We start from the raw sequence: 15,478 nt of genomic DNA, 5'->3' as shown, positions 1-15,478 counted from the left end.
ATGCAAGGCATGTTAGAATTTTGCACGGCATCACGGCATTTTGTGTTTGGCTCGAGTAGCGTATGGTGTACCAATTTCGATGGTTTGCTTGCAACTGAGGATAACCAATCTTTTTTCTTGGTAACAATCATCCTCACCACAAGCTTTGTGTGTTGTGAACGTTCACTAGTAGAAAACAGACCTTTTATCCGAGGCAAAAATGGACTCTAGTCCCGGTATTTTTTTGCGCCCGGGACTAGAGAGACCTTTAGTCCCGGTTGGTGTCTCCAACCGGGACTAAAGGTCCCTGCCCAACGGCTAAAAGTCCTCAAACCTTTAGTCCCGGTTGGTAACACCAACCGGGACTAAAGGTAGACCCTTTAGTCCCGGTTGGTAACACCAACCCGGACTAAATGACCTTTAGTCCCGGTTGGTGTTACGCACCGGGACTAAAGGTCCCCCGATGGGTTAGTTCAAAAGGGAAGCATCGCATCCATTGTTAAATGTGTTGTGTAGGTGGGGTGGTAAGCTACGCGCGAGGCAATGCATGCGGTCTTGGGTTCGAATCTCACGGGACGCAACGGTGGGAGGCATTATTTTTTTAAAGCTGGGAGGACCTTTAGTCCCGGTTGATGTTACGCACCGGGACTAAAGGGGACCATTAGTCCCGGTTTTTGACCCGGGACTAAAGGTAGGTAGACCCTTTAGTCCCGGATGCTTACTCCCGGGTGGGGAACCGGGACTAGAGGGGGTTCCCCACCGGGAGTAAAGCCCATCTCTGTATTAGTGGTTGTAAAAACTAAACAGAAGACTAGGACATGGATGATTGCTTTTATAGCCATCATATCATGGACTACTAGTATGGTATCGATATTGCTAGTATTTCTTTTGTGCTAGTACTCTACAAATGATGAATGTTGCGGTTGTGCATACCATCACTGCACGGGCACATCTATTTATAGCATACAACAAGCCAAATCTCAATGCATATTTATGTTGGTGAATCCTCAAACAGATAGTTCTGCATTAAAAGTACAAGTCATAAAGAAAAATAAATAAATGTAGACACATCTCTGAACATATTAACTAGGGGGTTAGAATAAATGTTAGGAAATCTTTGAGCTGGAGAGGCATTTCTGAACATATTAAAAGTATGTCTTTGAAATCTAAGTCAAGAAAATCATCAATGCTAAGAAATCTTGGAGTGAGAGATAGGCAACATTTGCATGACTCTTTTAGTAATAAGCTTCTCCGTCAATCCAACTGTAAAATATGAGTCATTGTCGAAATCAATACGAGTTTTGGTAGTTGATGATAACGTCTGTTCTCTTTTAGTATATCAATAACTACCATTTGATTAATTATGAAATATATTTCATAGTAAATCTATTTAGAGATACTCCATAAATGTTGATATTATTTCTTATAAAATAGGTCAAACTTAAACTTTTTTTTACTAATCTCAAACATAGAATTACATTTCTTTTTTCAGGACCCGGCCAGCATATATGTTAATTCCTCGGTGTCCAGTGCCCCCCCAAACCTTGCGATTATAATTTGTACATGTAAGACCAGTTGTCCCAAAAAACAAGGCAATGTCCCCCGGACATGCTACATCAAATCAGATTTTATCTTCGCTTTTGCCGATTTCGATTTAGTTTACACACAGTTGGATCACGTCTCTGCGGTCTCTCTCAATCAGTTGTCATCGCTCGTTCTTGTCGTAACGACTGGTTAGGTCAAAGCTGCTACTCCCATCTTTAATTTCCATAGCCGGCCGATCAGTTGCAGAGAAAGCCAAAGCCGATGGAGCATTAGCCTGATGATGATTCCATATTTGCATTTACCGCGCGCGCTGGCCGCTGACCACAGCCAAATCAAGACAGAGATATGGTCGGCTGGTATTAAAGCCCGTTAAAATTGTTTTTGTTATGAGAAAAAATATTATAAATTTTAAGCGGATAAGTTCGAACCTACCTAAAGAGCCGAGTGCCGACACCGCCGCCGTCCAGCAGTGTCCAGCTCCATCCGCTACATGTGCGCCGTACAGGGTACGTACCTGCTGCATGCAGTTTCGTTCTGCAAATGCACCCATGCACGCACGCCTGACTGAGCCGCACACGGAGCAGTGGCACACAGGCGATCGAGTACGTACGCACGACACACCAGTCACGCACGACGTACTACCAGTCGCCGTACACCGGGCCCCAAACTGCACAATCATCTTAAGCACCTCGGTCCTAAAATAAGTATACGTACGTCTCGCGGCTTAAGATCAGCTAATTTTCAATTTAACTAAATTTATAAAAAAAAAATAATGACATATGTATTTTTAAATAGATTTACTATAAAAATACATACATAGCGTGTGATTAATCTAATAACGCTTCTTTAGTATCGTACGTAAACACTAATATTCTTTTTATGTATTGAGTAAAATTTAATATTGGTTGACTCTACAAAACATAAGGTGGCCGTTTATTGTTGGACGAGCGAGTACACATTTCACATCAAAGATTTAGTATATATATATATATATATATATATATATATATATATATATATATATATATATATATATATATATATATATATATATATAATACTACATCCATATTGATTTAGTATATATAATACTACCTTCATATTTTTATAAGGCACACATGTATATATATCAAGATTGAGATTTGAAATTTTTTGACTAATAATTTAGTTTTACAATTTCTAACTATTATAATATATACTTGATACGGTTAGACTTATACTCAAATATACTATCCATTTTTCATAAATTTATAAACATAAAAGGTATGATATAAATAAATAGATAGTCAAAGTGTTATTTAGCTGATCATGTCATGTTAAGTTGCATCTTATAAAAGAAAACGGAGGTAGTACTATATCAGCGGCCTCAGTTGTTTTGTTCTCGCAAGCTGTATTGCCCGGTCTAGGTCTAATTTTCTTTATCAATACATACCCGTGGGGAGTGGCCATGTTAACATATTTATTGATATGTACTATATGTTGTAGTACTACTCCTGTTAGTATATGACATCTCGCGCACGAAGAGAAGACGTAAGTGACTAGTGAGGAGATGAATTGTCCTGTTCGCCTGAATTTATCAGCCCGGCTTATCATTCATGATATAATGTTTTTCTCTCACAACAAAACAGCATCAGCTGGCTTATGAGCCGTAAAAACCATCAGCCGAACAGCCGGTAGAAGTCTTGCTAAAAAATTAATCCACCTATTAGCCTTATGTTTTAAAATAGACTAGAGCTGATTTTAATTAATTTTTAGCTACCTAACCATTAACCTTTGGTATCTAACTATTATTCATGGCCACACCACAAACCAGTTGAAGCCGAATAGCTGGTATTATCCTTGAACCCTTCATCACAGATCTGGGTGGAAAGCGAGTTAGCTCAGACACACGGCCCGCCTGGCGGTATTGGGCTCCCCCCATCACTTTCAGGGCTTGGGTTCTATTTTCGGACCTCACTCTGGCCCAGTCTTAGAATCCTTGGCAAGTGCAGATGGGATGGGCCTTTGCTAAACCGGAAAGTGAGACTGAAGCGCTAGGGAGGCACATGTTGAGGTTCAGGTATGGCAGCTTTTATTATATTATTCATATATGGCAGTATTTTGAGGTTCATATACGGGCCATAAAAAGATGAACCTCAATATTCATATACATAGCAGCTTTTACATCCACATATAGCAGCTTTTATATTTGCTAAAAAAAGCAGCTTTTATATGCAATCGTCGATGCTATACTGGCATCAAGTTGAGGTTCATATATGGGCGGTATCTTGTTTTATGGGCACGTATCGTGTTAGTTAGGTAGCGTTTAGTTCCTAAAATTTTACAAAATTTTTCAAGATTCTTCGTCACATCGAATTTTTGGACGCATGCATGAAGCATTAAATATAAATAAAAAATAAAACTAATTACACAGTTTAGACGAAATTCACGAGACGAATCTTTTAAGCCTAATTAGACTATGATTGGACATTAATTGTCAAATAACAACAAAAGTGCTACAGTACCATTTTCCAAAAAAATTTACCAACTAAACACTACCTTAGACAAACAAGGCACCTAGTCGAGGCAGCTTTGTTAGACTGATGGCGATATGGCGCCTGGTGTCCTTTGTAATTACTCCTGCCAGCTTCAGCAAATTACACACCCTTCCAAATCAAATCCTACTCGTAGTAGTAACCAACGGATGTCGCTTGGCAGCATTAGCAGTTGCCCTGCATCATTGGCTCCGTTCGCTTCGTTGAAAAAATAAGCTGAAACATTGTTCCGGCTAATTTGTTGCGTGAAAAAAACACTATTCTGGCTGAAAAAACAAGCTGAAAAATACGAATTATAACACAAGCGAACAGGACCATTGTTTGCTTGGCAGTTGGCACAGTGTTCGCTTCACTTACCGCTGGCTGGTTTCTGAGTACTTCAATCCATAAAAAAATAGTTGAGTGTTCCGCTGATATTATTCTGGCACTGTTCATGTTGGAATTTACTGTTAGTGTTGAAATGTTGTGAGAGAAAAATGCTGCTACAGCTAGAAAAAAAAAATGAACCCGCCAGCCAAATATCACCGGCCGAACACTGTATAGAGTACTTGATTAACATGCAGCCTGCACATTTAGCTAGACAAGATGACACATCGGAATTGGAGAGAGGGCCCGTACTATAGCGTGGCCCAGCAGCCAGCACAAGGAACATGATTTGACCAAGGGTCCAGAGGCGGGGGGGGGCGGGGTTCGGGGTTGTAGCACATGGGCCATGGCTGTATGCAGGGCGCTGATGAATATTTTAGACTTCAGTTTAACAAGGAATATAGCTGAACAAACTGACAGAGAGAAGTAAAACAACTTGTGTGAACAAAATCACCTCTCAGAGATTAGGAATTTAACAAGATAATCTGTTGAAGGAAAAAAAAACAGCTATAATGCATACATCTGGTCATCAAAGGCAGGCCAGTGATATACATAGGGCATAGTTAAAAAGAGCAAGAGCAAGATTTCCAATTGAACACGACAAACAGAGACTCGATCGATCCGTCCATCGGCACACTCAAGACACTTCTTTTTGGTAAAATTGAGAGGAATGGACCCTCTTCCTCTGTAATCCGGAGCCTGGACCACTAGCTAGTAGTACCGGTAAATGACAATCAGCTGGCAGCAATGGCTGAACAGACAAATGTACATACAACAAATCAACAATCATCAGCACAACTCAAGCTTACCACAGGTTCAGGTGCAGCGACAAGCTGGGGGAGGGGGACCATGCTCTCGCTCGGACTCGGACCGGATGATCCATGAAGTACACACCAAAGACCCGATGCTGCCGAACACTTGGTTACACAACTGAACAGAGCAGAGGAGGCCTGTCCAGGGAAAGCCTAGAGATTCTTCCAATGCAATCATTCATGTCCAGGGAAAGCAGCCCCGCCCTCGCCCCGTGTATATGTCACTACACACCACTAGCCAGCCAGGTGAGGATTTGAGGCTAAGATTTCTGTGTCCATGGATGGATGGATGTGTGGAGTGGACTGGAGGAGAGGAGGCGGGGTGGGATACAGAACAGAACAGATACTACTAGGGACTATTGCTGCGGCGTGTGCGTGGGGAAGCCGTCGACGAGCTCCACCGGGTAGCGGTCAATGCAGTCCTCCCAGGGGTTGTCGGGCGACGGCTTGACGTTGCGCAGGGCGTGCCACACGGCGCTGTTGCACTTGAACCCGCTGCCGAAGGCGATCTGCCAGATGCGGTGGCCGCGGCGGACGCGGCCCTTGGCCTCCATGTAGGCGAGTTCGTACCAGATGGAGCTGCTGGAGGTGTTGCCGAACCGGTGGAGCGTCATCCGGGACGCCTCCACGTGGGCGGGGCTCAGCTGCAGGTTCTTCTCCAGCTCGTCGATCACCGCGCGCCCGCCCGCGTGGATGCAGAAGTGCTCGAACGCCAGCTTGAAGTCCGGGATGTAGGGCTTCATCTTGGCGCTCAGCAGCTTCTTCGCCACCAGCGTCGCAAAGAAGAGCAGCTGCTCGCTCACGGGGAGCACCAGCGGGCCCAGCGTCGTGATGTTGGTCTTGAGCGCGCCGCCCGCGATGGCCATCAGGTCCTTGGACAGCGACACGCCGGTCTTGCCCTCGCCGTCCTGCTCCTGGTACACGCAGTTGAACGCCTTGTCGTCCGCGCCCTTGTGCGTGCGCACCACGTGCCTCAGCGAGTACTTGGCGCGCCGCCGGTCCGCGCCGCGGCTCGACAGCAGCACCGCCGCGCCGCCCACGCGGAACAGGCAGTTCGGGATCAGCATCGACTTGCGGTTCCCGAAGTACCAGTTCTGGGTGATGTTCTCCGTGCTTACCACCACGGCGTAGGTGCCGCGGTGCACCTGCAGCATGTCGCGGGCCAGGTCCACGGCGATCACGCCGGCGCTGCACCCCATCCCGCCGAGGTTGAAGCTGCGGATGTTCCCGCGGAGCTTGTACTTGTTCACGATCATGGCCGACAGCGACGGCGTGGGGTTTGAAGAGGCTGCAGTTCACCACGAGCACGCCAACGTCCTTGGGCTTGATGCCCGTGGACCTGAACAGGTTGTCGAGCGCGCCGAACATGACGGTCTCGGCCTCGGCGCGGGCGTTGGCCATCGTGGGCTGCGGCGGGATCGCGTGCATGGCCTCGGGGGCGTACGTCTCCTCGCTGAGCCCGGACCGCTCCAGGATCTTGCGCTGGAACTCCAGCGCGTCCTCGGAGAAGCCGCACAGCTTGGAGTGGCGCATGAACTCCTCGAACGGGACCTGGAGGTGGGCGGGCGGCTTGTAGCAGGCGAAGTCCACCAGGTAGACGGGGCGGGGGCGGGTGAGCACGTACACGGTGGCGCCGAACACGAGCACGGCGGAGAGGACGAGCACGGACACGAGGTTGTACTGGAGGTGGAGCCACAGCTGCCGCAGGTCGTCGGGGTCGGTGGGCCCGGCCTCGAGGAGGATCACGGCCATCAGCGGGAGCAGCATCAGCGTCAGCAGGTGGGTGATGAGGTAGTGGTACCCCAGCTTGACGTACTTGAGGTTCACGCTCTGGAGGAAGTCCGGCAGCCGCCGGTGAGGCGGCGTCGCGGCGGCCGTGGCCGCGCTCGCCGCCGACGGCGGGGCAGCGCCTCCGTTCATCGTTCCTCCGCCCGCCTGCCCGCCCGCCTAGATCTGGAAAGCGAAGTGCGAGTCAAAGACGGGGTATGCGTGGACTGGCTGGATGGATCCTTCCCGTTGGTGGTGGAGGCGTTGCTGGTCTCGTGGTCGCTGTAATCGTTTGGTGGAGATAGTTGCGCGGCGGCCGAGAGGAGCTGGCGGAGGGCGCAAGGTGGGGATGCGGGGAATGGGCGTGGCCGCCGGAGACGGGAGCGAATCCGGCGGCGGCGGCGTAGGACGAAGCGGGGACGGGTTGTTGCGGAGAGGGAGAGGGAGAGGGAGAGGGGATAAATAATGGCAAGGGGTGCGCGACGAGGAGGGGGTTTTTGGCTCTTGTGCTCCGTTTCTTCTTGGGATTTTGCAGAGGCACCCTCCAAGAATCCTGGATTTCATACTCCTTGATGAGTGGACTTCTAATGTGGACATCCTTACAAATTTTGTGACAAAGTAAGGCCGTAAAATATTTCAGCTTACAATCTTCCAAGAAAATATTTCAGCTTAGAGGGGTGAGAAAGATTTTCAGTCGTAAATTGATGTTTTCTCTCGTATTCGAATGACGTTTTCAGTTTTTTTATAAAACTACAAATGGTCACTAGAGTGATGATAATTTTTTAATATTCTCTATTAAATTATTTAATCACATACTCCCTCCGGTTCTCTAAAGCAAGTCGTTTTGGACATCGACGCGGTCTTTAAGAAACGACTTTGACTGTAACTTTTTGCTATAAAATATTTATAAAATATAGTCAATATATACTTTTATGAAACTACATTTCGAGATGAATCTACTTACATCACTTTCATATTTTCAAACTCAACCCAAAAGAAGTTATTTGTAGTCAAAGTTTAAAATGTTTGACTTAAGACAACCTCAAAACGACTTGTTTTAGAGAACCGGAGGGAATAATGTTCTAGCCAAATGGATCATCCTTCTTGTCTTTAGGCTCTCCTGCTAAGCTCACCTGCTTGCCATAGGTTGTTTCTTCATGCCTTACCTTGAGAGAGGGGGGGAGAGAGAGAGGCGTTAGACCTAAACAACCTCAACTTCCTCTTCATCTTTGTGATGATCTCATGTTCCCTATCAAATAGTGCAAGGATGATTAGTTGTTACTCCATGAGTTGCGACCAAACAAGCAAATGTGTAGAGACCGGAGGTATAGCTGGTTAACTGTGAAGGTAGTGTTATAGTGGGATGTTGACTGGCCGTGAGATGGCATCCAAGAGAAGTTATGACTGGATAAGGAGATTTTTTATTTTCCTACCTAAACAATGAAAATACCGTTATATTCACGTATCCATTTCCCATGTAATATTTATTTATCAAAGAGCCAGATTAATAAACCATTCTTTAACGTAACCTAGATAAGACAGTTCACGCCAACCTGGCATAACCAACTCGTTTCTGCCATGTTAGGCTAGCTCCAACGCACCACCGTGTCGTGCTGCCACGGATTCCACGTATGCGTGCATGTACCATGTCACATTAGTTGGTAGCTTCGTAGACCGTCGTAATACCTTGCAGAAGCAATTGTAGCCTTAAATTCCAGTTCATAGAAAAATTATGTGAGGAGCGCATTGCATGAATGAAGCTGTCGTTTGCGAGGACAAAGAGAGCTTAAGAAATATTAAAAAAAGTAGCTACATGACTTAACTTTAGGTAAAAGCTATCCCTAACTCGTGTGATTTGAGCCTTTCCATCACTCAAATTTTTCTACCCAATCCAAGAATGCCAGGTGGTCATCTTCTCAAAGTCCGACGGCCTTAAAAGGGGGGCTCCGAGGAGGTAAGCTGGCCAGGCAGTGGGGACGGCGGCTAGACGTTAGGGCCCTAGCGACGGTAGAGGCGGCCGGGCTAGGTTAGGCCTAGGGGCGCCACGGCCGAAGATCGGGAAGGTGAAGAAGGAGGCTGCCGCGGCAGGGTGGTGGGTAGTAGCTAGAGCGATGAGGAAGATGAACAGTGATTCATCAGGAGGAGGAAGATGAATAGTAATTCATATGATGCATCACTCTGGCGAGATATAGATAGATCCTAACTTTATGGCACTGCAAAAGCTGTCACAACAAAGTTTAATGAACGGTGGCGTAAATATTTTAATGTTGTATGGTTTTATGAAATGAAATGCTCCTAATAGAATTTCACGATGAAACAAAGCACCCATAGTTTCACTATGTTTTCAGTCCATTGCTAACCACACATGCTTCGTCTCTTCTCTTAGGGCTTCCCCAACGCTGTTTTTTTACTAGGCCTTGTTTAGATCACCTCCAAATTCCAAGTTTTTTCACTCTCTCTCCATCACATCAATTTTTGGACGCATGCATGGAGCATTAAATGTAGGTAAAAAAATAACTAATTACACAGTTTGGTTGTAAATCACGAGACGAATCTTTTGAGCCTAGTTAGTCCATGATCGGACAAAGTTTGTCAAATACAAACGTAACGTGCTACAGTGTCCATATTGCAAAAATTTGCAATCTAAACAAGGCCCTAGTAGCCTCAAGTGCCATGTAGGATCGGATAAGTAAAGTAGGTGCTCTACACTTGTCTTAGTGGCATGCAGAAGCTATATATGCTTGGGGAGAGAGAATGTGGTCCATACTAAAAAAAAGAAGAGGGAGAGGAAATAAAGGTGAGGTATGATGAAAAGAAAAAAAAATTCTTTACAAATCACAAGTAGTGATAGTTTGCATTGTGTTAATAGTAATCTCAACATTTCTTAGTCTACGTAGACCATTTTATATGTACTAGAACCACTATGAGTGTTAGCCTCCGTTGGTTATGCCTTGCTCTGCCACGCTCATCATTTTGACTGACGTTGTTAGCTTATTAAAATGGGACTGAGGGCCTGTTTGGTTTCCATAAGTCAGGTGACTTATTAAATCAGGTGACCGAAAACCAGTGACTTATAAGTCATACTTGTTTGGTCGTAGATGACTTATAACCTCATTAAAGGTGTGGGCCCCACGCGGAAAAGGGTGACTTATAAGTTTTAAGCAGGGGTGAACCAACTTAAAACTTATAAGCAGGGGTGACTTATAAGTTGATGTTGTTTGGCAAAATAAGTCACATATTTCACTTTTTAACTTATAAGTGGGTGACTTATTTGAAACCAAACACGCCCTGAACCTCCCACGGGAAAACGAATTTGTTCACTAACTACTTTTGTGAACTAGGTAAACTTTTTGACACCACCAACCCCAATCCGTTTGTAGCCATTCTCATTCCACTCCCGAAACCGAAGAAAGGTACAAGGAGCACTCGCAAAAGCTTTTTTTTACCTTACCTGTACATGCTCGGTAAAGCGGGAGACAGGGACGGGATGCCAAACAGAAATCTGTTGTTTCATCGGGACGCGACCGGAAAAGAAAGCCTGGCCCGGCCGACCCTGGAAGGAAAGCGAAAAAGATTCTCGAGTCAGAGTCAGAGACAGAGACAGGGAGGGAGTCCGGCGGCATCCGGTTCCGCGCCCAGCCTGGCCCTCGTGCTCGTGCGTGCGTGCTCGCCGGTCAGCACAGCAGCACACCCACCAGTCACCAGGCCACGGCCACCGCCGACGCTGCCTCTGCACCTCCACACAAAAGAGGCTGGAAAAATAAAGGCAACTCGGCTCGCGGTTACGTACACGCGCTCCGTTCCCTCGGCTCGCGCGGCGCAGCCCGATCCCACCCATGCACGTCTCGGTGAGTGACAATGGCACGCGGGCCCCGAACCAGGAGGGTTTCTGGCTTTCTGCCCACCTGTCTGTGCTGGTGTTGTTCTGTCGCGGCGACCGCGAGGCGTGCATGGGTGGGATCGGGCTGGCCGCCAAAGTGACCGCGCGCGATGACAACGTGGGCGAGGACGATGTCACCCACCCGCCCCGGCGGCCCCTGGGTTGTTGGTTGGGTCCTGGCCGCTGGACGCTGCCCGGAGCGCCACGGGGATCACGGCGAGTGGCGACAACCGGACCGCCCGGCGCCCGACCGCCCGCCCGGAGGAGAAACGAGGCGCGAATTTGCTTGGTCGACCGGGGGCGGCGCAGGCGCTCCGTCCGTTTGGTCCGACGTGCTGTTCATTGAGTCGCCGTCGCGTCGCGTGTGCCAGGCCTTTCCGCGAACATCCGTTTGGTTCCTTCTCTCCCACCGTTCGTTCAGGCCGCCCCCGCGCCCCACGTGTTCGTCTCACCGTCGGTTGGACTGCCTGTAGTTTTCGTCAGCAATTAGCCACGCCTTTTTGTACTTCGGTACTCTATGCGCCTGATCAGGCTGCAGATAGCTAACTTCTAGCTGTTTAGTTGCCTGTAAACAACCCAAAGCCAGACCCAGCTAAGCCATATTGGATGCCCTAGCCTGGCTCCAGAAAAACGAGTGGAGGATCCGTTTTTCTTTGGCCAGGATTGGCTAGCCCGTCGGTGGCCTCGGATGTGAATCGCGTCACCTCCCTCACTTCTTCCAGCCCCCGCCCCAGCCGTAGCCGTCGTCGTCGAGCACTCCGATCATGTCCCTGGCATTGAGGTCCCATGGCACCGGCGGGATTCGGACTCGAGGAGCGCGACGGGATCCGGAGACTCGAGCAGCAGCGGCTCTACACGCACCCGCACGCACCAGCAGCTGGACATGACCACGGCGTCGGAGCTCCGGCGAGCGCTGGTCCACACGCTGGCCGAGCTCCACGCGTCACGCGCCGCGCACCAGGCGGAGCTCCGGCGCATGGAGTCCGAGGCCGCGCGGCGCTCGTGTCCTCCGCGGCCGCCGAGCGGGACGAGCTCCGGCGGCACTGCCACCCCCTTATGCTGCTCCTCCACCATCAGGCTGCTGCAAGTCCGAGCCTCCCTGCTGCTAACGTCCTGTCGGCAGGAGGAGGAGGAGGATGCTCTGCTATGCTGTTGTCACGGTCATCAAGCGAACAGGGGATGTTGTTGGACTATTAACTTCGTCAATATTCTGTAAACAATAATGAATAAATGTGGAACTGCATTATTGCTCGTATGCATTGATGATTCTATGAACTGCGCCACCCTTCCTCTCGGGAGGGCATCGGCCGGTTCGATTGGCCATGGCCTTTGCTCTCCTCCGCTCTGTCTGCTCGCTTTAAAGATGTTCGACGAATTGCTTCAAAGGTGGTGAAGTTAACTGCCAAAGAAGAGGTGACTCTATCCCAGCCAAAGGAGGCAACCAAACAAACTAATTGGTAGCCAGGCTTAGATAGTGTAGGCAACCAAATAAGTCTATCTTAGCTTGCTGGAGGCAGTTTTAGGCTAGCCTGGCTTATTTCATAGCCAGGTTAGAAGAAATTCGACGAATTGCTTCAAATGTGGTGAAGTTACCTGCCAAAGAAGAGGTGACTCTAAGCCAAACGAGGCAACCAAACAAACTAGTTGGTAGCCAGGCTTAGATGGTGTAGGCAACCAAATAAGTCTATCTTGGCTTGCTAGAGGCAGTCTTAGGGTAGCCTGGCTTATTTCATAGCCAGGTTAGAAGAAAGCCAAGTAACCAAACACACCCTATAGTATCAACGAAAAAATAATAACGATGGAGAGCATACACGGTGCAGTCAGGAATGAAAAAAAGAAATGGCTGGGACACCCTCTTTCCCGTTCTCTCTAATATACTCGAATCTAACGTGAAAAAAAAATCCGGAGGTCAGAAGTCCTTACCATCTGAGAGTCTCAAATGATCCAAAGGGGTGGGAAAAAAAGGGATTCAAAAAAAAATGTACAACGGATTAGCAATCCGCCGCTTTAGTACACTAAGCCATCTCTCCCGGTTTCAAATAGAAAAAATTTCGTGATATGATAGGAGGCAAGAAATAACGATCGCAAAAAGGCATTGTTTTTTCTTTCAATTTAAAAGTGCATAAACTCAAGTATACATATATAAAGTCTGCACAATAATATACACTTATCAAATGTTCAGTCCAACATTCACATGTGTGTTAGCACGTTCATGTGCATAATTGATGATTATTATATTAGATGTACCAATGTCACATAAGGAATAAGGATATGTAATATATCTTGTATAGTTTAAAAATGATATTAAAACGGGACACCCGAAAACAGATAGAAAAGTCCCTCTCGAAAATACGAGAACGGCCGGAAGACCGCACAGAACGGGATTGCAGTCAACCACGCTCTAACCATTCCATCCATCTCCCATGGCTGCTGGAGGATCCGATCATTTTCAGATAACAGGGACCATATGGCGATCGAGAGAACTGCCGTCTGTCACAGACCAGAACAGAACAGTCGTCGTCGCGGCCAGCTAGCCTGTCCGTCCGGTTCGAGGTGGACAGGACTGGGAGGAGCGTTCCTGCCGCGGACGGCGTCTGTGGTTTGGAAGTTTCGGAGCGGAGAAAGTTTGGCCCGGTTCATGGACCTGCAGGTGGCATGCACTTGGCATTTGCAGGCTTGTTGATGGATTTGGTAGGGGCCGGGAGACCTGGCGGCAGGAAACCACTGCACTGCACGGCCGGGCGGCCACCGCTCCTGCACGTACCGGAGAACTACGCGCGCGCTCTGCCGTCCCGTCCGGCGCCCGGCGCCCGGCGCCCGGCGTCCAGCGTCCAGCGTCCAGCCGGTTCCGGTCCAACTCCGCGGCTGGCGGGTCCTCTCTCTCGGGCGGCCACGCCTGCCTCCAGAACCATTTTTTCTTTTTGAAACACTGCCTCCGGAATCTAGATAAATGTAAAGGGCAAATCTGACGGCCGCCTCTCCGTGACCGACTGACCGTGAGCTTGGATTCTGCTAGTGCTGGCACGTGTAGAGACTAGTAGAGAGGAGGCTGCGGGGAAGTAATACAGCAGGTCGCTGTCAGGTGGAGCCAGCCGTGGACTGTCTTTGGCTTGTTCGCCCTATAGCTGATTTATTGTGAGAGAAAAATAATGTTTGTTGATTATAAAAATACAATTTATAAGCCAAGCAAACACGACTCTTGTCTTGTTGAGTCTCTTCGCTGCTGGTTGGTTTCTAGGACCTAATGAAACTGCACAGCAGCCGGAGGCGGAGCGATCGGTCACGCAGGACGATCCCGTCACAGATGACGACACCATCGGCGGCGGCACGAGAAATGAAATAATCGGTTGCGTCTTCTCCTCTCTTTGCTTGCTCCTTCGTCGTCGTCCTCCTCTGTCATGTCCATTCACGGTCACAGTTGTGTTTAGTTTCCTCCGTCATGTCCGTTCACGGTGATGCTGAAATTTAACTTATACCGATAATTATGTTAAAATATTATGAGAGAAAAATACTATTATATATCTGAAAAGTAATTTTGAATCACTTTGGTTTGATTGTCAGGTAGCAGTTTCACTAGACACTAGGCTGGATCAGACATCAGAGAGGAGGAGGAACAACTCGGAACAGTAGTTGTGAGTAATGCGTCGTACCAGTGCAAAGGTCAGATAAGATATGGTCCTGGTTTCTACGCCCCTAAAATTCCTATCACATCGAATGTTTGACACATGTATGAAGTATTAAATATAGACTAATTACGAAATTAATTACACAACTTGCGATTAATTTGCAAGATGAATCTTTTAAGCCTAATTAGTCCATGGTTTGACAACGTGGTGCTACAGTAACCATATGCTAATGACAAATTAATTAGGCTAAAAATATCGTCTCATAAATTAGCCTCCATCTATATAATTGATTTTATAATTAATCTATATTTAATGCTCTTTATTAATATCTAAACATTTAATATGACATGAATTTTAGAAACAACTAAAGAAACAAACACCCCAGAATGATGACTGTAGTGGCAGGATCAAGTGACAGCACAGCACGAGAGTACCTGTTGTATGGGACGGTCTATCTCTGCTGGAAACTGACCTGTGAATGTGAGAGGTTAATCATTACGGTGGTCCATTAGTGTGAGACCCCGCTAGCTGGGCTGGTCGTGGGCTGGGCCGAATGGATGATACTGTAGCACAAAGTGATGTGAGGCAGGGTAGCTCGAGTTGCTGATTACTGTAGCACGTGAACACTGTAGCACAAGAGTAGTACCACCTCGGAAGCTGAAGTTGAGCCAAACCAACTTAAATAGCTAGTCCAAAGAACGCGTAGTAATCTTTGGTTAACCGTTTTACGCGAAGCGAGGATGAAAGCGTAAATAGGTTGCTATGTAGGTGGGGCTCACTCCTCGGTAGAATGGGCCTGTGCTGTGTCCTGAGCCTGGGGCGTTATAAATGGTATTAGAGTCAACTCTCGCGGTTTCACGGATACATGGCTCGGGAGCTCGGACAGGCTGCGCATGGAGCATAGCACTTGGGCCGAGGAGCTGGGAATATAGACGTGGGCCAAGAGAGTCGAGCGGTTTCACGGACATA

The 15,478-nt window shown here is 47.7% G+C and overlaps 1 protein-coding gene across 1 annotated transcript; it reads right to left on the bottom strand.

The window, feature by feature from the left end:
• Positions 1–4,984: 4,984 nt before the first annotated feature.
• On the bottom strand, positions 4,985–7,470 carry LOC136511499 (3-ketoacyl-CoA synthase 4-like). Its single transcript, XM_066505553.1, is given in 3 exon segments — positions 4,985–5,135; positions 5,234–6,516; positions 6,518–7,470. Coding segments are annotated over 2 exon segments (1,563 nt in total). The 5' UTR covers positions 7,157–7,470; the 3' UTR covers positions 4,985–5,135; positions 5,234–5,592.
• Between the last annotated feature and the right edge of the window lie 8,008 nt (positions 7,471–15,478).

Source organism: Miscanthus floridulus, chromosome 16 (assembly GCF_019320115.1).
Source record: "Miscanthus floridulus cultivar M001 chromosome 16, ASM1932011v1, whole genome shotgun sequence".
In the NCBI taxonomy this organism is placed as follows: Eukaryota; Viridiplantae; Streptophyta; class Magnoliopsida; order Poales; family Poaceae; genus Miscanthus; species Miscanthus floridulus.
Note: the sequence above shows the minus strand (reverse complement) of the source record. Positions and strands in the feature narration are given on the sequence as shown.